General features: G+C 43.1%; 1 protein-coding gene across 3 annotated transcripts in view; it reads left to right on the top strand.

Moving 5' to 3' along the window:
- LOC139544465 (calmodulin-regulated spectrin-associated protein 1-B-like) overlaps positions 1-26273 on the top strand; it is a 112371-nt gene that overhangs the window by 58422 nt on the left and 27676 nt on the right. For all 3 annotated transcript variants that reach the window (XM_071351591.1, XM_071351589.1, XM_071351592.1), the window contains exons 7-14: positions 5126-5265; positions 5927-6023; positions 6216-6348; positions 16570-16661; positions 17241-17325; positions 17614-20179; positions 22410-22549; positions 23174-23391. In XM_071351591.1, the coding sequence (XP_071207692.1) occupies positions 5126-5265; positions 5927-6023; positions 6216-6348; positions 16570-16661; positions 17241-17325; positions 17614-20179; positions 22410-22549; positions 23174-23391 (3471 nt within the window). The remainder of the gene's footprint in view (positions 1-5125; positions 5266-5926; positions 6024-6215; positions 6349-16569; positions 16662-17240; positions 17326-17613; positions 20180-22409; positions 22550-23173; positions 23392-26273) is intronic.

Here is a 26273-nt window from a genome sequence, read left to right as displayed (position 1 = left end):
TAACAATAATACATTACCAAAACATAAGCTCTTTAATCCCACCCCTCACCCACTCTCAGCCCATACCACCTATCACCATAGACCACCCTCATTTGGTTTCCATGTGCCATATATTTTTCAATTGTGCTGTGATGTTTTACATACATTTTGAACCTTTCTAATCGTATAGTATCCACAGATTGTGAGCTAAAGATGAAAACCTTCCCTACAAGTATTATTATCTTATTTATTGATTGACGATGGCTTTCCAAATCGCCCAACACTGCTATTTGTACGGTTAATTTTAAGTGCATGTTGTGATTTTTTTTTTAACCATTCCTGAACCTTTGACCAGAAACAAGCTACATAGGGACAATACCAGAATAAATGATCTATTGATTCTGTCTCTTCGCAGCAAAATCTACAGAGCTGAGATTGTCGTATGCTCCATATATATAGCATTCTGTTGGCGGCAAGAATTTATATAATAATTTAAATTGAAAAACTTTAAGTGTTGAATCAAGTGTTGTTTTTTGTACCCGTTTATAAACCATGTGCCATGGAATCGGTACATCGAAAATCTCTGCCCATTTACTTTGCAACCTGTACGGCGCAGCTGTCAACATTTTTGTCCTAAAATTAAACTGGTATATTTTTCTATTTATGCTAATTCCTTTCAGCCAATTTGTGTCTTTAATATATGGCAGGCAAACAAGTTCCCTACCTTCTCCCTTTTCCATTTGCCTCAATTCTTTTGGTAATGCTGCAATCAGTTGGTTGTAAATTGGGATTGAGCAGATATTCCCATATTGTTTTGATAGCTGCATATGTGTCAACTCCTCCATTTTCTATTCATAATATCATTAATAAATATAATACACATTTTTTCCATAAATAATACTTTTTTATTAATCCATATATTAGTTGTAATATTTGTTTCTTTTCTGGGGGATAAAACTTAAATTGTAACCAGCTTTGTATGGCTTGTTTAAGAAAGGGTGATACTTTAGATTAAATGTATTTTTCAATTAGTCAAATGAGAAGTTGTAATCTATTTTTTAACAACGATGAGCCTTAATAATCTACCTAATAACCATTTTGGGTTTAAGTATAACTTATGTGTGAGTGAAGCTTTTAGTGAGAGGTTTAAAGCTTTAATATTTAATCATTTTATCCCCCCAAACTCATTCATTATATAAATAGGCACGTTACATTTTTTTCTGGCTTAGCATTCCAAATAAAAGGAAATATTTTTTGCTATATGATTTAAAAAATGAGTCTAGTATATTATCTCCAATATATATCGTCCATGTAAAAAAAACTGTCTGATCAGGATGAACAATTATTTGGTAAAACGTTTTCTATTCTATGTGCTATGCATTTCACCAGGAGAGGCCTCCAGTTTTTAAATGGACTGGATCTTTATACTTACCACCTGGATCCTGTTTCAGTAGTAATGAAATCAGACCTTCTTGTTGAGTACCTGAAAGTCTATCATTTTTATAGGAGTAATTAAAACATGATAATAATGGATCTTTGAGTACATCAAAAAAGGTCTTTTTTTCCAGACTGAAAATATGTTTAAAAAAGAGACTCCATTTGTAACAAGTTTCTGTAAATTATTTTTGGTAGCATTTCTGTTGAAGATTGAATAAAAAATTAGCATTTTTTTACAATTTTCCATCCAATTCGCTTAATATTTGTAATACATTACACTTGATCGTTCTTGAATAAGTACCTCCATTTCTTTTTGTTTTTCCTCTAACCTATTTTGTGCCTCTATAGTACAGTTCCCATTACCATCTACCTGCACTGTTATTTCCTTTATTAGTCTAATCTCTTTTGACCTAAACTACTTTTGTTTTAATGATGACTATTGTATTGAATGGCCTCTAAAAGTGTCCCATACAATAAGGGGCTAGTTACCTAGCTAGCCAGCCAGCCAGCCCATAGAGAGAGCATTCCATTGTGGATTTTGTAGTCAACTTGAGCTGCTACAGATATCCACAATTATTTTTCATGTTGCTACCAACCTTATTATAATGCCAAAATGAAACGTGTTCACAAAAAAATATTGTTCTCACATAAATGTTATTTAACTCTGTAAATGAAAGGAATGAGTGGTTTCCTTTAACTTTTGTTAATTAAATGTTTCTCTGCTAACAGATCCCTCTACGTATTCAATTATAGTTTTTAATCCCTGTGCTGAGTTAATGTGTAGCGGCTAATTGTATAGCTAATAGGCTATGTGTTTGTAGATTGATTTGTCAAAATTATTAGTGACGAAAAATCTGCATACTAGGCCAAAGTTCCTCATCAGTCGTCTGCAGTGTTGGGAACGTTCCTTTTAAAAGTAACTAATTACATTATGACAGACGCAATATCTACTTTACAATACTTAAAATATATATTTTGTTAAATTATTTCCTCAAGTAAATACATACAGTGGGGAGAACAAGTATTTGATACACTGCCGATTTTGCAGGTTTTCCTACTTACAAAGCATGTAGAGGTCTGTAATTTTTATCATAGGTACACTTCAACTGTTAGAGACGGAATCTAAAACAAAAATCCAGAAAATCACATTGTATGATTTTTAAGTAATTAATTTGCATTTTATTGCATGACATAAGTATTTGATCACCTACCAACCAGTAAGAATTCCGGCTCTCACAGACCTGTTAGTTTTTCTTTAAGAAGCCCTCCTGTTCTCCACTCATTACCTGTATTAACTGCACCTGTTTGAACTCGTTACCTGTATAAAAGACACCTGTCCACACACTCAATCAAACAGACTCCAACCTCTCCACAATGGCCAAGACCAGAGAGCTGTATAAGGACATCAGGGATAAAATTGTAGACATGCAACAGGCTGGGATGGGCTACAGGACAATAGGCAAGCAGCTTGGTGAGAAGGCAACAACTGTTGGCGCAATTATTAGAAAATGGAAGAAGTTCAAGATGACGGTCAATCACCCTCGGTCTGGGGCTCCATGCAAGATCTCACCTCGTGGGGCATCAATGATCATGAGGAAGGTGAGTTATCAGCCCAGAACTACACGGCAGGACCTGGTCAATGACCTGAAGAGAGCTGGGACCACAGTCTCAAAGAAAACCATTAGTAACACACTACACCGTCATGGATTAAAATCCTGCAGCGCACGCAAGGTCCACCTGCTCAAGCCAGCGCATGTCCAGACCCGTCTGAAGTTTGCCAATGACCATCTGGATGATCCAGAGAAGGAATGGGAGAAGGTCATGTGGTCTGATGAGACAAAAATAGAGCTTTTTGGTCTAAACTCCACTCGCCTTGTTTGGAGGAAGAAGAAGGATGAGTACAACCCCAAGAACACCATCCCAACCGTGAAGCATGGAGGTGGAAACATCATTCTTTGGGGATGCTTTTCTGCAAAGGGTACAGGATGACTGCACCGTATTGAGGGGAGGATGGATGGGGCCATGTATCGCGAGATCTTGGCCAACAACCTCCTTCCCTCAGTAAGAGCATTGAAGATGGGTCGTGACTGGGTCTTCCAGCATGACAACGACCCGAAACACACAGCCAGGGCAACTAAGGAGTGGCGCCGTAAGAAGCATCTCAAGGTCCTGGAGTGGCCTAGCCAGTCTCCAGACCTGAACCCAATAGAAAATCTTTGGAGGGAGCTGAAAGTCCGTATTGCCCAGCGACAGCCCCGAAACCTGAAGGATCTGGAGAAGATCTGTATGGAGGAGTGGGCCAAAATCCCTGCTGCAGTGTGTGCAAACCTGGTCAAGAACTATAGGAAACGTATGATCTCTGTAATTGCAAACAAAGGTTTCTGTACCAAATATTAAGATCTGCTTTTCTGATGTATCAAATACTTATGTCATGCAATAAAATGCAAAATTAATTACTTAAAAATCATACAATGTGATTTTCTGGATTTGTGTTTTAGATTCCGTCTCTCATAGTTGAAGTGTACCCATGATAGAAATTACAGACCTCTACATGCTTTGTAAGTAGGAAAACCTGCAAAATCGGCAGTGTATCAAATACTTGTTCTCCCCACTGTATATAAAACCAACTGGGCACAGTAAAAGGAGAGCTCAAATACAAGGACAATTGGCTACCAATCTGTTTTACACACAGATCCTGGGCAGACAGATTCTGTAGCGCCCTTTCCTTTATGTTTATGGCGAAGACGGAGCTAGAGCTTTCAATTCTTATCAACTGAGCCTAACTTGATCACCTAGCTACGTTGTTTGCTTTATTACCAGACAGTAAATGGAGCACTCACCTGAACCCGATGATCCTGTGTGTGATCCTGTGTGTGCGTGTGCAAGTAGCATCAATCAAGATACAAGATCTGTGTAACGTCCTGACCATAGAGAGTCCTTATTTTCTATGGTAGAGTAGGTCATGGCGTGACTGGGGGTTAGTCTAGTTTATATTTTCTATGTGGGGTTCTAGTTTTGTTTTTCTATGTTGGTGATTTTGTATGATTCCCAATTAGAGGCAGCTGGTAATCGTTGTCTCTAATTGGGGATCATATTTAGGTAGCTTTTTTACACCTGTGTTTTGTGAGATATTGTTTATGTGTAGTTGCATGTTAGCACTCCATTGTCGTCACGTTTCGTTTAGTCTTTAATGTTTTGTTGTGTGGTTCACGTATTTAAAATAAAAGATGTGGAACCCAGATCACGCTGCACGTTGGTCCGAGTATGCTTCCAGTTCGTACAACAATCGTGACAATCTGTCCTTTTCTTCTACCAATTCAAAATAATGCGAATACTTCCACGATGAAGGCTATTGTCTCTGCCATCTCGCTAGCTATCTAGCTACAAGTTACCCTGCCCAGCTACCCGCCACAACTTTTGTGCTGGAATAGAAAGAGCGCGACGAACGTATCCTAAGGGGAGGAATTTTTATTTTGCCAACAAAAAAAAGGTAAATAATATTGTAAAAGTAACTAGGTAACGGATTACATAAAAACTAACGCGTTAGGTTATTAGTTACCACAAAGTATTGAGTACTCTAAAGTCACCACCCCTGTCCTCGAGAGATTACAATATGTATGACAAGGTTAGCTAACATAGCCTCATTCTAACAGTGACGTAAAAATCAATCTCAGTTATTTTATAAAGCCCTTTTATATGTGTCTCCCAGATATTTGCCTGAAAGTGGTGTCCTCCATAGCAGACAGCCTGTACAACATCCAGCTCTTGAGGGAGTTTTGTAATGTGTACCTGAACCGAAGCTTCCACCTGCGCCCAGAAGACGTGCTGTATGCTCCCCCAGTGCTGAAGGTGAGTCCCCATTCTACTACTTTACCTCAGTGGCGAAACAGAGGCTATCATTCTTTCTTGATTAGCCTCACTCATTGCTTCTCATAGCGTATTGTAGGAGGAGGGCAGAGGGGGAGACCTCTTCCATTGTGTTTCAGAAGGAGGTGAGGTAGTGAGGAAATACAAATTGAGAAAGATACCCTTTTGAATACTTTTAATGTACATCTCTACTCCCTACTCCCTAAATAAGGTGTTCCATTACATGGCTTTAACCTGTCCAATCCTATCAGAACATTGGCCAGTTCTATAAAGAGGGAAGTAGGATGCATCTTGAAAGCATTTGAACAGGACCTCAATGCACTACTAGCAGACATACAGGTAAATGCCAGAATAAAGGAAACACCAACATAAAAAAAAGGGTCTTAATAGGGATTTGGGCCAGAACAGCTTCAATACACATTGACATAGATTCTATAAGTGTTTGGTGTCGCATCCCTCCAATAGAGTTCCATTCTTCCACAAGAAATTCCATAATTTTGTGTTTTGGGTTGTGGAAAAGGCTGTCCGAATACACTATGTATCCCTCATTTGCTTAAGTGTTTCCATTATTTTGGCAATTACCAGTTATTTAAACACTCTCCAATGTTGTGGTGTTGACTCTGTTTCTGACATCTTTCCAAAGCACAATGTCATGGTGTTCATCGCAGAGCTATTCTGGTGGTTTGAGATCCTCAAGCCCGACTTTGTCCAGCCACGGGACTTGCAAGAAGTCAAAGACGGTACAGACATTGTATTCTTCTTCTTATAATATATTATTTTGCACTGATGTATTATATGTGCTACTGCCTTTCATTCATCCAGAGCCAATGTTTTCATCCGATTTTTTAAATTTGACTTTGAGCCACTCATAAGAACATTGATCTATAAGGTTCCTCAGTGTTTTGATTGACACTTTGCCATCAATCTCATAGGGAGGTCACTGCTGCAGCCCAAGAATTCCCGTCCCCATGTCTCCATCTCCAATGCTACCAAACGCAGCTTCCTGGCCACACCTGGCTCTCCTGACGTCATAACATCATCCCAAAGCCCAGATATCTGTAACAGGTACTACTTGAAACTCTGTTCACTTTTCTGTCAGTCTGTTTCTGTCTGTTTGTTATCTTAGTTTTCTGCTAGGATTGGAATGAGCCTTTGCTCACGTGTGTGTGTGTGTGTGTGTGTGTGTGTGTGTGTGTGTGTGTGTGTGTGTGTGTGTGTGTGTGTGTGTGTGTGCGGGCGTGCTTGTGTGTGTCAGGGTTTCTGTTAGCCGGTAATTGCTGGCTTTTGGCCGATTTTAAGAGAGAGAGAGCCTCGGCCTAGGCTGCTGAAAGAGGAGCCTCGGCCTAGGCTGCTGTTGATGGCGAAGTTGAAGGCCTTTTTCATTGAAGTAAAATATAGTGAAAAGGCAGGGCTTTAGACTGCGACCCTTTGACTTGGCTGTGCAAGTTCAAACATTTATCGGTTGCATCGGTGCGGGCTGCAGATTCAGATTCATTCACCTCACTAAAAACGTCCTATTTTTTAGGAGGCTAAAACCATGATTTGGTCAAACAGTAGAGTACATTATCCTCATGATTCCTGTAATGAAAGTGTCTACATGCCAAAGTACCTGTTTCGCTGGGGCCTGCTGCACTCTCTCCTTTTTGGGCTCCCGATTGGCGCAGCGGTCTAAGGCACTGCATCTCAGTGCAAGAGGCGTCAATATAGTACCTGGTTCGAATCCAGGCAGTATCACATCCGGCCGTGATTGGGAGTCCCACAGGGCAGCGCACAATTGGCCCAGCGTCGTCCGGATTTGGCCGGAGTAGGCCATCATTATAAATAAGAATTTGTTCTTAACTGACTTGCCTAGTTAAATAAAGGTTACATAAAAAAATATATTCACTACAGTTCAAAAGTTTGGGATCACTTAGAAATGTCCTTTTTTTTTTGTCCATTTAAAATAACATCAAATTGATCAGAAATACAGTGTAGACATTATTAATGTTATAAATGACTATTGTAGCTGGTAACGGCAGATATATATATATATACAGTGGGGAGAACAAGTATTTGATACACTGCCGATTTTGCAGGTTTTCCTACTTACAAAGCATGTAGAGGTCTGTAATTTTTATCATAGGTACACTTCAACTATGAGAGACGGAATCTAAAACAAAAATCCAGAAAATCACATTGTATGATTTTTAAGTAATTAATTTGCATTTTATTGCATGACATAAGTATTTGATACATCAGAAAAGCAGAACTTAATATTTGGTACAGAAACCTTTGTTTGCAATTACAGAGATCATACATTTCCTGTAGTTCTTGACTAGGTTTGCACACACTGCAGCAGGGATTTTGGCCCACTCCTCCCTACAGATCTTCTCCAGATCCTTCAGGTTTCGGGGCTGTCGCTGGGCAATACGGACTTTCAGCTCCCTCCAAAGATTTTCTATTGGGTTCAGGTCTGGAGACTGGCTAGGCCACTCCAGGACCTTGAGATGCTTCTTACGGAGCCACTCCTTAGTTGCCATGGCTGTGTGCTTCGTGTCGTTGTCATGCTGGAAGACCCAGCCACGACCCATCTTCAATGCTCTTACTGAGGGAAGGAGGTTGTTGGCCAAGATCTCGCGATACATGGCCCCATCCATCCTCCCCTCAATACGGTGCAGTCGTCCTGTCCCCTTTGCAGAAAAGCATCCCCAAAGAATGATGTTTCCACCTCCATGCTTCACGGTTGGGATGGTGTTCTTGGGGTTGTACTCATACTTCTTCTTCCTCCAAACACGGCGAGTGGAGTTAGACCAAAAAGCTCTATTTTTGTCTCATCAGACCACATGACCTTCTCCCATTCCTCCTCTGGATCATCCAGATGGTCATTGGCAAACTTCAGACAGGCCTGGACATGCACTGGCTTAAGCAGGGGGACCTTGCGTGCGCTGCAGGATTTTAATCCATGACGGCGTAGTGTGTTACTAATGGTTTTCTTTGAGACTGTGGTCCCAGCTCTCTTCAGGTCATTGACCAGGTCCTGCCGTGTAGTTCTGGGCTGATGCCTCACCTTCCTCATGATCATTGATGCCCCACGAGGTGAGATCTTGCATGGAGCCCCAGACCGAGGGTGATTGACCGTCATCTTGAACTTCTTCCATTTTCTAATAATTGCGCCAACAGTTGTTTCCTTCTCACCAAGCTGCTTGCCTATTGTCCTGTAGCCCATCCCAGCCTTGTGCAGGTCTACAATTTTATCCCTGATGTCCTTACACAGCTCTCTGGTCTTGGCCATTGTGGAGAGGTTGGAATCTGTTTGATTGTGTGTGGACAGGTGTCTTTTATACAGGTAACGAGTTCAAACAGGTGCAGTTAATACAGGTAATGAGTGGAGAACAGGAGGGCTTCTTAAAGAAAAACTAACAGGTCTGTGAGAGCCGGAATTCTTACTGGTTGGTAGGTGATCAAATACTTATGTCATGCAATAAAATGCAAATTAATTATTTAAAAATCATACAATGTGATTTTCTGGATTTTTGTTTTAGATTCCGTCTCTCATAGTTGAAGTGTACCTATGATAAAAATTACAGACCTCTACATGCTTTGTAAGTAGGAAAACCTGCAAAATCGGCAGTGTATCAAATACTTGTTCTCCCCACTGTAGATATATATTTTTTTTTTATCCCCTTTTCACCCCAATTTTCGTGGTATCCAATCGCTAGTAATTACTATCTTGTCTCATCGCTACAACTCCCGTACGGGCTCGGGAGAGACGAAGGTCGAAAGCCACGCGTCCACCGAAGCACAACCCAACCAAGCCGCACTGCTTCTTAACACAGCGCGCCTCCAACCCGGAAGCCAGCCGCACCAATGTGTCGGAGGAAACACCGTGCACCTGGCCCCCTTGGTTAGCGCGCACTGCGCCCGGCCCGCCACAGGAGTCGCTGGAGCGCGATGAGACAAGGATATCCCTACCGGCCAAACCCTCCCTAACCCGGACGACGCTAGCCCAATTGTGCGTCACCCCACGGACCTCCCGGTCGCGGCCGGCTGCGACAGAGCCTGGGCGCGAACCCAGAGACTCTGGTGGCGCAGCTAGCACTGCGATGCAGTGCCCTAGACCACTGCGCCACCCGGGAGGCCGTAACGGCAGATTTTTAATGGAATATCTACATAGGCGTACAGAGGCCCATTATCAGCAAGCATCACTCCTGTGTTCCAATGGCACGTTGTGTTAGCTAATCCACGTTTATCATCTAGAAGGCCAGCATTCCGGAGTCGCCTCTTCACTGTTGACGTTGAGACTGGTGTTTTGCGGGTACTATTTAATGAAGCTGCCAGTTGAGGACTTGTGAGGCGTCTGTTTCTCAAACTAGACACTAATGTACTTGTCCTCTTGCTCAGTTGTCCACCGGGGCCTCCCAATCTTTCTATTCTGGTTAGGGCCAGTTTGCACTGTTCTGTGAAGGGAGTAGTACACAGCGTTGTACGAGATCTTCAGTTTCTTAGCAATTTCTCGCATGGAATAGCCATCATTTCTCTGAACAAAAATAGATTGACGAGTTTCAGAAAGGAAAAAAAATAAAAAAGCTGGCCATTTTGAGCCTGTAATCGAACCCACAAATGCTGATGCTCCAGATACTCAACAGTTTTCAGCTGTGCTAACGTAATTGCAATATAAATTAATTAGCCTTGTAAAATAATAAACTTGGATTAACTAAAACATTGTGCCATTGGAACACAGGAGTGATGGTTGCTGATAGTGGGCCTCTGTACGCCTATATAGATATTCCATAAAAAATCTGCCGTTACCAGCTACAATAGTAATTTACAACATTAATAATGTCTACACTGTAGACATTTTATCTTATTTTAATGGACCAAAAAATTGCTTTTCTTTCAAAAACATGGACATTTCTAAGTGACCCCAAACTTTTGAACGGTAGTGTACGTATTTCCGAAATGTTCTTATACAATATCTGCTAGATACAGGACAAACACTTCAAACCCTTGTTTCTTATGATATATTTTGACTGTCTTTCTTGCCATTTAATCAATGCGTTTCTCTGGGCTATAGTAGTAAAGGCCAAATTCAATATTTAAAAAAATATATATATATATTTTTTTTTTTACCTAAAGGAACCTAAAATTCAAAATCAAATAGCTAAATGATCCATAGTATGACCATCTTAAAACAATTCCATGTGTCAGCTTCAAAACTTTTGTGAAGATTTGTGTTTTTATTCTGGGGTTTTTCGGGCAAATTAATTTCGAACTGTAATGTTTGCCGCAGTATAATATCCTGCTTGTATTTTCCCTACAAACAATGGCTTGACTTACTTTTTATATTACCCTAGTAAAGTTTAGAAGCTTTTGTGAAGGTTTAGTGTGGTGTTGCTATTAACCTATTATACTGCAAGCCTATGATATGAAGGTGGTGTGCACCGACGCTCCAACTGATTCCGCCATTGAACTTAAGGTGAGGAAGATTGTTTTAGGCCGGCTATTTCCAAACTGGGTTACGCGCAATGCCATCGGGGGTACACCAAATAAAAATGTGATTCACATTTTCAAACAGTCCATTTAGATTTTCCAAGGGGCTATATATTTGTGTGATGTTTTTTTCTCACCTGAGTAGCCTCGTTTCACTGCCAATTTTTATTTTTTTTACCATCTAGTGTTCGGCAAAATAACAACACAATGTCAAATACAGGGAGCTTTGTCAAATAATTAACATCCAATCACATTAACCGTTACTCTCTCGTGGGAATTCTACTAATGGTCCATATGTAGCCAAACGTAGCTGCTGCTCATCCGTTTGCTCGAAAATTGATAAATGGTTAAAAAAAGTTAGGCCCACGTCCATAGACACATACCAGCTCTACTGGTAGTACTGTACTACACCTGCACCTGTCCATGACACAAGTTGTTCTGCTTCCACGAGCACATCCAATGCTAGCATCAGTAATTCTACATTTATTGCTAGCCCAGCTAGCATGGACACTGACAGTTGTGAATCTGATGCAGCCGAAGAGCTACTGCCCCCTTACCAGGGAAAGCACCAAACAACAGACAGGGACGTTGGGCCATCAAAGAGGCGCAAATATGAGAACTACATTGATTTGGGGTTCACTTATATTGGGAGAAGTGCCTTTCCTCAGCCACAGTGTGTTAAATGTGCGGAAGTATTATCTCACAGTTCGATGAAACCTTCACTTTTGCGCAGACATTTAGAAACGAAACATGCCAATTTGAAAAAGAAGCCACAGGAGTTTTTTGAGCGGGAATTAAGACTACTTTCGAGTAGTAAGACATGTATAAAAGCAACAGATACCATTATTAAGAAGGGGCTAGATGCGTCTTATATGGTGAGCTACCGAGTGGCTAGGACAGGCAAGCCCCATACTATTGTGGAGGACTTAATTATTCCTGCTGCCGCAGATATGGCTTGGACAATGCTGGAGGAAAAGGCAAAAAAATATATACAGACAATGCCTTCATCAAACAACACTGTTTCACAACGCATCAGTGACATGGCAGGAGATGTTTTGAAAGAATTACTGCTTTGCATACAAGCCAGTGAATTCAATGCGTTACAGCTGGATGAGTCAACAGACGTGGCGGGCCTGGCACAGCTCCTGGTATACAGTGCCTTGCAAAAGTATTCATCCTGCTTGGTGTTTTTCCTATTTTGTTGCATTTCAACCTGTAATTTAAATTGATTTTTATTTGGATTTCATGTAAGGACATATACAAAATAGTTCAAATTGGTGAAGTGAAATTTAAAAAATTGTTTCAAACAATTCTAAAAAATATTCTCAGTATATACAGTGGGGCAAAAAAGTATTTAGTCAGCCACCAATTGTGCAAGTTCCCCCACTTAAAAAGATGAGAGAGGCCTGTAATTTTCATCATAGGTACACTTCAACTATGACAGACAAAATGAGAAGAAAAAAATCCAGAAAATCACATTGTAGGATTTTTTATGAATTTATTTGCAAATTATGGTGGAAAATAAGTATTTGGTCAATAACAAAAGTTTATCTCAATACTTTGTTATATACCCTTTGTTGGCAATGACAGAGGTCAAACGTTTTCTCCCTCCAAAGATTTTCTATGGGGTTGAGATCTGGAGACTGGCTAGGCCACTCCAGGACCTTGAAATGCTTCTTACGAAGCCACTCCTTCGTTGCCCGGGCGGTGTGTTTGGGATCATTGTCATGCTGAAAGACCCAGCCACGTTTCATCTTCAATGCCCTTGCTGATGGAAGGAGGTTTTCACTCAAAATCTCACGATACATGGCCCCATTCATTCTTTCCTTTACACGGATCAGTCGTCCTGGTCCCTTTGCAGAAAAACAGCCCCAAAGCATGATGTTTCCACCCCCATGCTTCACAGTAGGTATGGTGTTCTTTGGATGCAACTCAGCATTCTTTGTCCTCCAAACACGACGAGTTGAGTTTTTACCAAAAAGTTGACCATATAACATTCTCCCAATCTTCTTCTGGATCATCCAAATGCTCTCTAGCAAACTTCAGACAGGCCTGGACATGTACTGGCTTAAGCAGGGGGACACGTCTGGCACTGCAGGATTTGAGTCCCTGGCGGCGTAGTGTGTTACTGATGGTAGGCTTGGTTACTTTGGTCCCAGCTCTCTGCAGGTCATTCACTAGGTCCCCCCGTGTGGTTCTGGGATTTTTGCTCACCGTTCTTGTGATTATTTTGACCCCACGGGGTGAGATCTTGCGTGGAGCCCCAGATCGAGGGAGATTATCAGTGGTCTTTTATGTCTTCCATTTCCTAATAATTGCTCCCACAGTTGATTTCTTCAAACCAAGCTGCTTACCTATTGCAGATTCAGTCTTCCCAGCCTGGTGCAGGTCTACAATTTTGTTTCTGGTGTCCTTTGACAGCTCTTTGGTCTTGGCCATAGTGGAGTTTGGAGTGTGACTGTTTGAGGTTGTGGACAGGTGTCTTTTATACTGATAACAAGTTCAAACAGGTGCCATTAATACAGGTAATGAGTGGAGGACAGAGGAGCCTCTTAAAGAAGAAGTTACAGGTCTGTGAGAGCCAGAAATCTTGCTTGTTTGTAGGTGACCAAATACTTATTTTCCACCATAATTTGCAAATAAATTCATTAAAAATCCTACCATGTGATTTTCTGGATTTTTTTCCCTCATTTTGTCTTCTGGAAACCAGGACAACAGGAGAGGATATTTTGAAAATACTGGACAGCTTTATGACATCAAATGGACTTTGGCGGTCAAGATGTGTGCAAAAGCCATGACAGGCAGACATAGTGGAGTGGTAACGCGCGTACAAGCAGTTTCTCCCAACTCCACTTGGGTACACTTCAGCATCAACCGAGAGGCTCTTGCTGCCAAGGGAATGGCTGACAGCTTGAAAGACGTTTTGGACACTACAGTGAAAATGGGGAACTTTGTTAAAACCTCTCTGCGCTACGGATCCCTTTTACGGGATCATTTTCCTAAACAACCGCTGAATTGCAGGCCGCAAAATATTACTAAAAATATTTATAATCATGCAATCACAAGTGAAATATACCAAAACACAGCTTAGCTTGTTGTTAATCCACCTATCGTGTCAGATTTTGAAAATATGCTTTACAGAGAAAGAAATCCAAGCTTTTGTGAGTGTATCAATCCATGCTAGAACAGCTAGCCCCAAATTAGCATGGTCACGAAAGTCAGAAAAGCAATAAAATTAATCGCTTACCTTTGATAATCTTCGGATGTTTGCACTCACGAGACTCCCAGTTACACAACAAATTATCTTTTTGTTCGATAAATATTACTTTTATAACAAAAATACGCCATTTGGGTTGCGCGTTATGTTCAGAAACCAAAGCCTCGTTCCATTCGACGAAAATTCCAAAAAGTATACGTAATGGTCGTAGAAACATGTCAAATGTTTTTTATAATCAATTCTCAGGTTGTTTTTAACAAACATAATCGATAATATTTCAACCGGGCCGTAACATATTCAATAAGATAGAAAAGGAAAATGGAGAGCTACCCCACTCGCGCGCAGGAACTATTCAGAGGACACCTGACTACTTTTGAAAAATCTCGCTCATTTTTCAAAATAAAAGCCTGAAACTATGTCTAAAGCCTGGTCACAGCCTGAGGAAGCCATTGGGAAAGGAATCTGGTTGATACCCCTTTAAATGGAAGAAAGACGGGCCAGGAAACACAAAACACAAAAAAGAAGAAGAAAAACAATCACTTCCGGGTTAGGTTAGATTTTCTCAGGTTTTCGCCTGCAGAATCAGTTTTGTTATACTCACAGACAATATTTTGACAGTTTTGGAAACTTTGGAGTGTGTTCTATTTTAATCTGTAAATGATATGCATATTCTACGATCTGGACCTGAGAAATAGTCTGTTTACCTTGGGAACATTATTTAAATAAAAAAATAAAGAAAATCTGACCCCTAGCGTCAAGAGGTTTTAAAGCATGGCCCCTAAACTCTTGTGTATTTTCTGCATTATGCAATGATATGGGCAGCGACCATGTAATGCTTTTACAACATACATGTGCTGGTGATCAAAGGGAAAAGTATTGACACGTTTTTTTCAATTGAGAGACGAGCTTAAAGTTTTCTTTACTGACCATAATTTTCACTTGTCTGAATGCTTGCATGATGACGAGTTTCTCACACGACTGGCCTATATGGGTGATGTTTTTTCTCGCCTGAATGATCTGAATCTAGGATTACAGGGACTCTCCACACGTAAATCAAATCAAATCAAATTTTATTTGTCACATACACATGGTTAGCAGATGTTAATGCGAGTGTAGCGAAATGCTTGTGCTTCTAGTTCCGACAATGCAGTAATAACCAACAAGTAATCTAACCTAACAATTCCACAACTACTACCTTATACACACAAGTGTAAAGGGATAAAGAATATGTACATAAAGATATATGAATGAGTGATGGTACAGAACGGCATAGGCAAGATGCAGTAGATGGTATAGAGTACAGTCTATACATATGAGATGTGTAATGTAGGGTATGTAAACATAAAGTGGCATAGTTTAAAGTGGCTAGTGATACATGTATTACATAAAGATGGCAAGATGCAGTAGATGATATAGAGTACAGTATATACATATACATATGAGATGAGTAATGTAGGGTATGTAAACATTATATTAAGTGGCATTGTTTAAAGTGGCTAGTGATCCATTTTTACATAATTTCCATCAATTCCCATTATTAAAGTGGCTGGAGTTGAGTCAGTATGTTGGCAGCGGCCACTAAATGTTAGTGGTGGCTGTTTAACAGTCTGATGGCCTTGAGATAGAAGCTGTTTTTCAGTCTCTCGGTCCCTGCTTTGATGCACCTGTACTGACCTCGCCTTCTGGATGATAGCGGGGTGAACAGGCAGTGGCTCGGGTGGTTGTTGTCCTTGATGATCTTTATGGCCTTCCTGTGACATCGGGTGGTGTAGGTGTCCTGGAGGGCAGGTAGTTTGCCCCCGGTGATGCGTTGTGCAGACCTCACTACCCTCTGGAGAGCCTTACGGTTGTGGGTGGAGCAGTACGCAGCTGGAGGTTGAATGTTTGAAAGGGTACGAGACTATAAAAAGTTAGGGAAGCACTGTTTTAGGCCTACCAGAGTTAAGCATTATATTATCTTTATAGAAAATATTCTAATCGTAAATTAATGAATTAGCCTCCTTCTGTACGCCTATATCTGTATAGCAGACGCAGTAGTTGACAAGTATAAAGAAATTCATGTTGGTGTCGTAGAATGCCACCCGGCATATCTCGATCTCTCTCTCACTCTTTCTCTCTGGGACTAGGCCTAAGCTTCTCATCCTTTTATATTTGTCTGTTAAAATATTAATATAATGCAGTGGATGCTTAAGCCAATAGGCCTACGTATGCATTGCCCTGACACATTTAGTGCCCAAATCTCTGACGGCTGAACCGTGAGATGGACAACCATTGTTTTAGGAAAGTAAAAAACAAATAAAACGATGCTACACATCGAAACACAAGGAATCGTGTTTTTGTCATTAGTTATAGGCTGTTTTTAAGGACATGTAAATGTGGCTCATTTTGTCAATATCCCTTGTTTATTGATGGTGCTGGTTGTGTGGGTGGGTGGCCTAATGGGTTACACACCCAATGCATATGGATGACCGGGACATTTCTCAAATGTCCGATAAAATTAAAATCTTCACGGTCAATTGTCCGGCGCCAAATTTTCCTGAAGCAAACCCTGGTGTGTGCGTGTTTGGGGAAGTATAATGCCCGATTTCTTTCTTTTGCAGTACCAAAGTCAGTCCTGCGTGTAGCCCCTCACACTTATTACTCCCCCTGAGACAGAGGCAACAGAAGTCCACACAGGAGGATGACGCCTCAGGTAAGATTGACTTGAACTGTACAATGCTAAATTGTATATTTTCTTTTCACATTGTTCTTTTTTATGCGTAATTAGGCCAGCCCAGCACGGCTTGGCTTGGTGTACTCCTATAGTGTGAATCGGGCATTTATTTGACCTTTTATTTAAGCAGCGAGCCACCATTAAGACTGGGGTCTCTTTCACAAGGGAGCCCTGCATGCACAATTTCACAAGACAAAATCAAAAACAAGTCAAATACAGCACAACACAAATATTTAAGAAAAACAATGACATTCCTCAATTAGAAGGTCCGCAAACACCAGAACATCCAATTGTAATTTATTTTGTATTTGGTTTCAGCAATGAGTTGCTTTAAAAAATAAAAGCAGATTTACCTAGTTCAGTGGAGACCCGAGGATCCTTGAGTTAACCAACATGAGAAGCACAATATCAGACTTATAGTCGTACTGTAAATTAGTCCAGTTCATTTTCACCAATGAGTAATGCTCATCACAATTTTTGATTTATCTCAATCCCATAATGTCACAAAGGCTGATACATAAATAAGGCTATTGTTTAATATTTTGTGTCTGTGTTTAGGGCAGAAAAACAGGTCCAACTCTCTGTCACGTGTTGACAGTCAAGTTCAGGGGTCAAGCCTGGCCTGGCCAGAGAGAAGACAGAGGTGAGTGGTTCATTTAACATTTCAGTCATGTATGCTGAAACAAGAGAAAAGAAAAGCGAGATTTCAAGTATGTGCAGCTAGGGAAGGTGAACAACAACAGTGTCCTTTCATACTTCTCAGAACCCTTTCCACCTGCATGTTCAAGTTCACCTCTGTCTTCGTTAGATAGTGATGTTTAAAGATATTGTTATGGCAGTGTCATGGTCTTGCCTTGATCTTTCTCCTCTTTCCTCCCCTCTTTTCATCTCACCCCCTTCTCCTCTCCCACTCGCTCCCCTCCCCACCCAGACCCCTTTCCCAGCCGGTGCCCTACGCCCTCCACTTCCCCCTGGAGAGAGAGTGCGATGGCCTGAGCCTGGCCCGCTCCATCAGCAAGGACAGCCTGGGATCCAACATCATCAGCATCACACCCAAACACATGCTTGGTGGGCCGGGGATGGGGGTGGGTGTACAACTGCCCCCCCGCAGGCTCAACGGTCAGGACATGATGGGCCACATCCGCTTCAAGGACAAGGAGGTGGAGGAGGAAGAGCTGGTGGCCATCATCCACCCGGCGGCTCTGGCCAGGTGCTACGGCCCCCGTGCCGCCCCCGAGAGTGACGAAATGGAGCAGGACGACCTGGAGGTCCAGAGTGTGGTGACCTGCAGAGTGTCCAGCGCTCGGCACGCCTACTGCCTCGCTGCCCCTCACCCCGACCCCCAGGCTGAGAGTTTCTACCTGGAGCCCCTGATGCCAGCCGTTTTTAAGACTGCCAAGGAGAAGAGCATCAGCCTGAACAAGGAGGAGGAAAGCGGGGAGAGTACAAGCAAAGCGGTCCTTAAGAGAACCACTGAGGGTCTTAATTGCACGTTCACCCCCATCCCCAATGCGGAGGCCACCTCTGGTCCCTTCAGACCACCCACGAAGGTGGGTACGGGTTCTTCTCCGCTCCCTCTGATGGGGGCAGCAGAGCCCATCACCAGGGAGCAGTCCTGTGGCTTCTTCCTCCACCTGTCACCGGAGCCCGGGGACCAGACGACGGCCCTCTTGGGGCTGGCACCGAGCCACAGCCCCTTCCCTTCCGCCATTACTACAGCTTGGGTGGGCCGGGACTCATACTCTGAGATTGCAAACCTGGAAGAGGAGGAAGAGGAGGAGGAGGAGGAGGATCAGATGGAGCTGGCCAAGGAAGTGGTGAGGAGGGTCATGGGGATGTGCCTGGGAGAGGGAGGGGAGAGCAAAGGGGAACCGGAGGGGGGCGAGGGCGAGTCGGCCAAGCTCCGGGAGGACATGAAGGTGTGCGAGCGCGAGGACAAGGAAGGCCTGGAGGCCTGGAGCGGGCCGTCCAGCCCTTGCCTTAGCACGGCGTCCTGGGCCAGCAGTGTGTGCAACAGCGGCACCGTGCGAATGACCAGCTTTGCAGAGCGCAAGCTCCACCGAAAGGTCAACAGCTTTCCCGACGGCGGCTCCAATAACAGCAGCTCCCAAAAGACCACGCCCGATGGCTCGGAGAGCGCCCCCTACACTCTAGGAGGCTTGTGGTGCCTGCAGGCTCCTAGCCCATGTCGGCTGGCTAAAGACGACGCTTTGCGGGGCAGGAAGGAGGGTGGCACCGCCAACGTCCTGGCCTCAGAGCTGGTGCAGCTCCACATGCAGCTGGAGGAGCAGCGGCGCGCCATAGAGCACCAAAAGAAGAAGATGGAGACCATATCGGCGTGCCAGCGACTCAAGCTGGGCAAGGCTGCCTTCCTCAACATTGTCAAGAAGGGGGGTGGCAAGAGCAACACACTGCCCCAGCCCCTCAAACACCTGGAGACCCAATATCAGACAGCTGTCAAGGACAAGGCTTGTAGGGACGACTCGTGTTTGGATGTCCTGAAGGGTCAGGGGAAGGAGGGACAGCAGCAGAGGGTCAGGGACAACAGAACAAACAGTGGCGGTGCAGGGCCACCGGACAAGGCGGGGGTCGAGCCAGACCTGAGCGAGTGTAGCCGCTCCATCGAGTTGCTGAATGAAGCCATCAGTGCCATTCAGCAACAGATGATGCAGCTGTCTCTACAGCAGGACCGTCTGATAAAGCAGAGCGTCCAGTCACCCCTAGTGGTCCCGCATGCCGCCTCCCTTCTATCCCTACCATCTGCCCCTACACCCACCCAAGACACCTCTTCAACTCCTTCCTCAGACTCCACCGTTACCCCCACCACTCACTCAGACTCCACCGCTACCCCCACCGACTCCAATTTCCGCCCGGCCGTGCATTTCATGGAGACCATCACCACCGCTCCACCCACCCGCCGCCCTCCCAAACTGAGCTCCGGATGCAGCCCCAGGACCAAACCCGCAGAGCTCAAACTGACCAAGGAGAATGGCAGGCCGGCTTCCAAGACCGGCACCCCCGCATCCAACACAGACCCTAGGCGCTCCCCGGGGTGGCACACCACCTCCCGAGGGGAGCAGGATAGGGACCGGAGTCAGAACAGCAGCCCCACCTGCGTGATATTCACAGAGAGCCCCAGGGCATTGGAGAGAGGCACGCTCCGTAGCACCACCTTCAAGATCAGAGATGAGGCCAACCAGCGCAGCCACAGAGACGGGCCCACCCTTAGCCCTAAGCATACCCCCCCTGAGGATTCAACCCCCTATGGCACCCCTCTCACACCCCACTGTGTGGACGTGGCTGAGGGGCTGGAGGGGCGGGAGCGTAGCGGCTCAGGGAAGGAGAACGAGCCCGGCGAGGAGGGAGGTCGAGGGAAAGGCCAGCTGATCGAGGTAGACCTGTCTGACCTGAAGGAACCATCGGAGGAAAAAGACTCCGATATAGGGGACACCTCGGCAGACGGAGAACAGAAGTCAGGACTGGGTTTCTTCTTCAAGGTAGGAATTTTACGAAGAGTGGCAGCATCTCAATAGTCTCTCCTCGTCTGAAGTAATGAATTTCCCCTTGAGGGACAATACATTTTGTATTAGAGCTGTCAAAGTTAACGTGTTAATGACAGTTAGCTTTTACAATTGTATTTTATTTGTAGAATTTTTTTCCAAAAGGTTGGTGAAAAACCCTTAAAGTTCCAATGCAGCCATTTTTATCTCAATATCAAATACTTTCTGGGTAACGATGAAGTACCTTAGTGTGATTGTTTGCAATTAAAATGGTCCAAATGAAATAAAAATTGCTTCTCAGGCAAGAATATAGCTAGGACTGTCTGGGAGTGGTCTAATTTACCACATGGTGATGTAACCATGGAAGGTCAAAACTCCGTCCCACCAAAACAGGCAGAAATTTCAGGCGGTCTTTTCAAACAGCTCTTACACTAAAGGGGCAATATCATAATTTTCACAATTTCACAGTATTATTCCAACCTCATAGTGTGGAAATATGCACTGATTGTACCAAACATTATGAACACCTGCTCTTTCCATGACAGACTGACCAGGTGAATCCAGGTGACAGTTATGATCACTTGTTAAATCGCTGCTGGGTATTTCACACTCAACCGTTTCCTGTGTGTATCAAGAATGGTCCACCACTCAAAGGACATCCAGCCAACTTGACACAACTGTGGGAAGCATTGGAGTCAACATGGGCCAGCATCCCTGTGGAACGCTTGGACACCTTGTAGAGTCCATGCTCTGACGATTTGAGGCTGTTTTAAGCTGCCCGCATGCGCAGGTGGGCAGCTCCCCTCAGACTGCGCATCTGCTCAGAGAAACACGAGATTGAACTTCACTGAACTTTCTAGAGTTTTCCCCTTTAGTTAATACTATCAACATTTCGCTGCGCTGTCTGAATTGTGCTCGAATCAACGCGATATTAGTCACTTTCGATGTAACATACCGAAACAAAATGAACAATGCAAGACTTGGTATGCAAAACTAACTGTGCAAGATATTTTCTTGTAGGCAGCTCTCATTGGTGTAGGATTCTATTTCATTGACATGCGTGACTCGGCCCGTACTCTACACAGACCGGTGCGCCATTAACAATCAGAGCTGCAGTAGGCCTATATGCAAATTGCCGTATATGGATCTGTGCCATTCACTTTGAACTGGACAGCATGAGCAGTCTTGACTAGACGCGCTTGTTTTCAGATCAAAGCGAGAGTTGCATGTAGCCACCTGTGCACATGTGTTCATATTCTTTGCTAGTTAGTGAGTTATTAGCCCAGTTATAGCTCATTTCTAGTCAACAATGGGGGAGTTGTTGCTTCCTACAAGAGCAAAACATTTTTGCATTTCTAGACGACTTTGAAAAGCAAGTCGGGTAAAGAGCTTTTTTTTATGGCTTAAAGGTGCAGTGTTGTATTTTGAGACTGTCTTGAATAAGCTAAGTCGCCAATAGGCAGAGGGTAGCATAATTTGTCTGATTCTCTGTAATAATGGTATGGGAATAATAATGAATTGTATTTTGTAAAGTGGTTTCTTGCAATCAAACAACATTTGGATAAGCAGGGTAATGTCAAGCCCTGCGTGTTTTTTTCCAAAAGTCTCATGGAATGTAGGCCTACATTGAACACCACACAGGCTGACTGATAGGACAGCTATTTCCATGTTAAAATGTTATGGGATCCATTTTCTCCTTTGTTTTTGATGGTAGGCCACTCTGGTAGGCCTACATTATGATCAAATAGCCACAGTAGCCTACTTGGCCAGTGTTAGAATTGTAACTTAAAGTGGGTACAGCCTCCGTGTTCACAGTAAACGCGTGCCGGAAGTTGCACCGAATTTTCACAATGTTCAAGTTTGCCCTCAGCAGACCTGAAATTTGCTCAGTACCGAAAAAACATTAGGTCCAACTCAATAAATTAGGAAGGTGTTCTTAATATTTTGTACACTGTGTATATAAAACCAGGCTAATCATGTTCACTGCACTGGGCCTTTAACCCATAGCAACATTGAAATTAATCAAAATGAATTACTGAAAATCGTGCAATTAACACGACTAATTTGTGTTGAATTTAATTGATGAAAGCACCGGACAGGGGAACTAAAATTCCCAAAGAGGCATCATAACCGATTCAGTTTTCAGATCAGTGCAGATTTTGTCATGTGCCTTAGCAATGAAATTAATGTTGTTCTAGTAGTAAATCAATTTGGTTCCCCCCCCAAGGACGATGAGAAGATGGCAGAGGATGAGAGGGCAAAGCGTCGCGCTCACTTTCTCCTCAAACAGCAGCGGAAGATGGAGGAGGTGCGGCTCCGCAAAATGCAGACGGAGGCTGAGAGCGAACAGAAACGAGACGAAGCCAGGTACAAACCATAGAGATGTACAAGGGAGCTGTTCCCAATGGCCACCTCTTTGAGAGCATGGGGAGAGCAAGTAGTCCATTTCCGAAATATTTTGTAAATAAATTGAAAAGGTGTGTAGTACCACCACCTACTGTAATGGAGTGTGTATGGTCTGAACAGGTATAAAGCCAAGGTTGGTGAATTACTGCCACCTACAATTAAGGAATGTTTGCTTAGGAATATAATTATTGGCAGACCCCTACTGCTGACCTGAATGGAATTACGTGATCCTTCCTTAACCCATAGCAAGTCTCACCCACTTTACTACTACAAAATGGTGAACGCCCTCAATGGCGCTTCCCATGATGTCACAGAAGCAGCCATTGAGAAGAGCTCTCTAGTATCTATTATACAAACACATCAGTGGCTGGTAGGCCAAAGATGGTTTCAGGCCCTGATATAGAACATATTCCATCATGGCGTGTGTGTATGTTGTGTCAGTGTGCAGGGATAAAGCAAGTGTGTGTGTGTGTGTGTGTGTGTGTGTGTGTGTGTGTGTGTGTGTGTGTGTGTGTGTGTGTGTGTGTGTGTGTGTTGTTTGTGAAGGCAAACATAAAGCAGGTGTGTGTGTCTCTTTCCCCCCAGGCGTAAGGCAGAAGAGGACCGGGTGAGGAAGGAGGAGGAGAAGGTGCGGAGGGAGCTGATCAAGCAGGAGTACCTGAGGAGGAAGCAGCAGGAGCTGATAGAGGAGCAGGGTTTGGTTAAGCCCAGGCCCAGGTGTAAAGCCAGGAATACCCGGCCTAAGTCCCTGCACCGTGGAGAGTACTGCTCCGACACCGGCTTCTCCAAGGGATCCTCTACACGTAAGGCCTACACTAAAACACTATAACCCAAACCAACCCTATCTCCCCTTTACAGATTTGAACCTCCCCCTAACTAATCTCATCCTCCCTCTAGTCTCTAACTAACCCTGTCTCACCCTATTCATGGGTTGCACGTAGCGTCACCCCATTGTTATTGACGTTCTCTTGAGGACTGTTACCTGGCTGAACGTTCTACTCAATGCATTTTCAATTGGCGCTGATGAAGATTTCACATTATAGTGACTTGGAAACACAATGCCATTACAAAAGCTGACAAGTAATTAGTAAGACAGCTCGAAAATATTAGGAGCATCTCAGCACCTCTTCCCCCTCAGGAGGCTGGAAATATTTGGCATGGGCCCTCGCATCCTCAGAAAGTTGTACAGCTGCACCATCGAGAGCATCTTGACTGGCTGCATTACTGCTTGGTATGGCAAATGCACCGCCCTTGACCGCAAAGCGCTACAGAGGGTGGTGCAGGCTGTACCACACCAAAATGTGGAAACAGTAAAGGGGTGTGAACACTTTCTGAAGGCACTGTCCATGCCTCCTGTCCCTATGATCCATGAAACGTACATGATACAGACATCTGGAGGCATGTACAGTGATTTCAGAAAGTTTTCATACCCCTTGACTTATTCCACATTTTGTTGTTACAGCCTGAATTCCAAATAAATAAAATATACTTTTTTCACCCATCTACACATACCCCATAATGACAAAGTGAAAATATGGTTTTAGATTTTTTGGGGTACATTTATTGAAAATGAAATACAGAAATATGTCATTTACATAAGTATTCACACCCCTGAGACAATACTTTCTAGAAGCACCTTTGGCAGCGATTACACCTGTGAGTCTTTCTGGGTAAGTCTCTAAGAGCTTTCCACACCTGGATTGTGAAACATTAGCTTATTATTATTATCTGTCAAATTGGTTGTTGATCATTGCTAGACGACCATTTGCAGGTCTTAACATAGATTTTCAAGTAGATTTAAGTCAAAACTGTTCCTCGGCCACTCAGGAACATTCAGTGTCTTCTTGGTAAGCAAGCCCAGTGTAGATTTGTTCTTGTGTTTTAGGTTGTTGTCCTGCTGAAAGGTGAATTAATCTCCCAGTGTCTGGTGGAAAGCAGACCGAACCAGGATTTCCTCTTGGATTTTGCCTGTGCTTAGCTCCATTCCGCTTCTTTTTATCCTGAAAAACTTCCCAGTCCTTAACGATTACAAGTATACCCATAATGTGATGCAGCAACCACTATGCTTGAAAATATGGAGAGTGGTACTCAGTAATGTTATGCATTGGATATGCCCCAAATAATAACACTTTGTATTCAAGACAAAAAGTTAATTGCTTTGCCACATTTTTTTGCAGTATGACTTTAGTGCCGTGTTGCAAACAGGATGCATGTTTTGAAATATTTGTATTCTGTACAGGCTTCCTTCTTTTCACTCTGTCAATTAGGTTAGTATTGTGGAGTAAACGCAATGTTGTTGATCCATCCTCCGTTTTCTCCTATCACAGCCATTAAACTCTGTAAATGTTTTAAAGTCACCACTGGCCTCATGGTGAAATCCCTGAGCAGTTTCCTTCCTTTTTGGCAACGGAGTTAGGAAGGACACCTGTATTTTTGTTGTGACTGGGTGTATTGATCCACCATCCAAAGTGTAATTTATAATGACACCATACTCAAAGGGATTTTCAACGTCAGCTTTTTGTGTTACCCATCTACCAATAGATGCCCTTTTTTGCGAGGCATTGGAAAACCTCCCTGCTCTTTGTGGTTAAATCTGTGTTTGAAATTCACTGCACGACTGAGGGAACTTACAAAGAATTGCATGTGTGTGGTACAGAGATTGCACACAGAGAGTCCATGCAACTTATGTGACTTGTTATGCAAATTTTTACTCCTGAACTTATTTAGGCTTGCCATAACAAAGGGGTTGAATACTTATTGACTCAAAACATTTCTTCACTTTGTCTGTTGATACCACTGACGTGTGAGTAGCAAGAGGTAGGGAAAATGGAGAACTGTTTGTCAAATATATTTTCCAAAATTGTATGTGTTAGTCATGCACATCCCCAATTTTATTTCGTAGTTAGCTCCTTAGCTAAAGTGCCATTACGACTAAGGTAGATAGTACAGCGTTTAGTCAACTAAGCGAGAACCCTTTCTTGTCCACACGTGCTTTGATCTCCGCAACGGTAGTAGTAGGCGCGAGTACCCTGACGACTCACACTAAATTATTCCGCAGCTCTGTCATTCACTACAAGAAACTAACATCCGTGGGCGTGGCGTAGCGTTTGGCTGGATCAAGGAGTCTGGGTAGCCAGGTTAAAGGCGATAGCGCATTGACGAGCAAAAGGAAACGTGCCGCGTTGCGGTAGTTCAGTGCGCTTCGCTGCGTGCATGGAAATGGACATGGCCGAGACAGCTGACACCTTCCTTCACAGAAAGTTATGTTAGACTGTTAAAGATTAGCAGGCCAATGTTAATTAATCAGTTATTGATCTGTCCTCTTGATATACAGTGCCTTCAGAAGTATTTACACACATTGACGTTTTCCAAATTTTATGTTACAGCCTGAATTTAAAATTGTTTAAATTTAGATTTTGTCACTGAACTACACACAATACCCCATAATGTCAAAGTGGAATTATGTTTTCGGAAATGTTTACAAATTAAGTAAAAATGAAAAGCTGAAATGTCTTCAGTCAATAAGTTCAACCCTGTTGTTATGGCAAGTCTAAATACAATGCATTTGGAAAGTATTCAGACCCCTTCAGTTTTTCCACATTTTGTTACCTTGTTCTAAAAAATACTAATCAACCTACACAGAACACCCCATAATGGCAAAGCGAAAACAGGTTTTTAGAAATGT

Source organism: Salvelinus alpinus, chromosome 18 (assembly GCF_045679555.1).
Source record: "Salvelinus alpinus chromosome 18, SLU_Salpinus.1, whole genome shotgun sequence".
NCBI classification, from domain to species: domain Eukaryota; kingdom Metazoa; phylum Chordata; class Actinopteri; order Salmoniformes; family Salmonidae; genus Salvelinus; species Salvelinus alpinus.
This window is presented reverse-complemented; position numbering and strand designations above follow the sequence as displayed.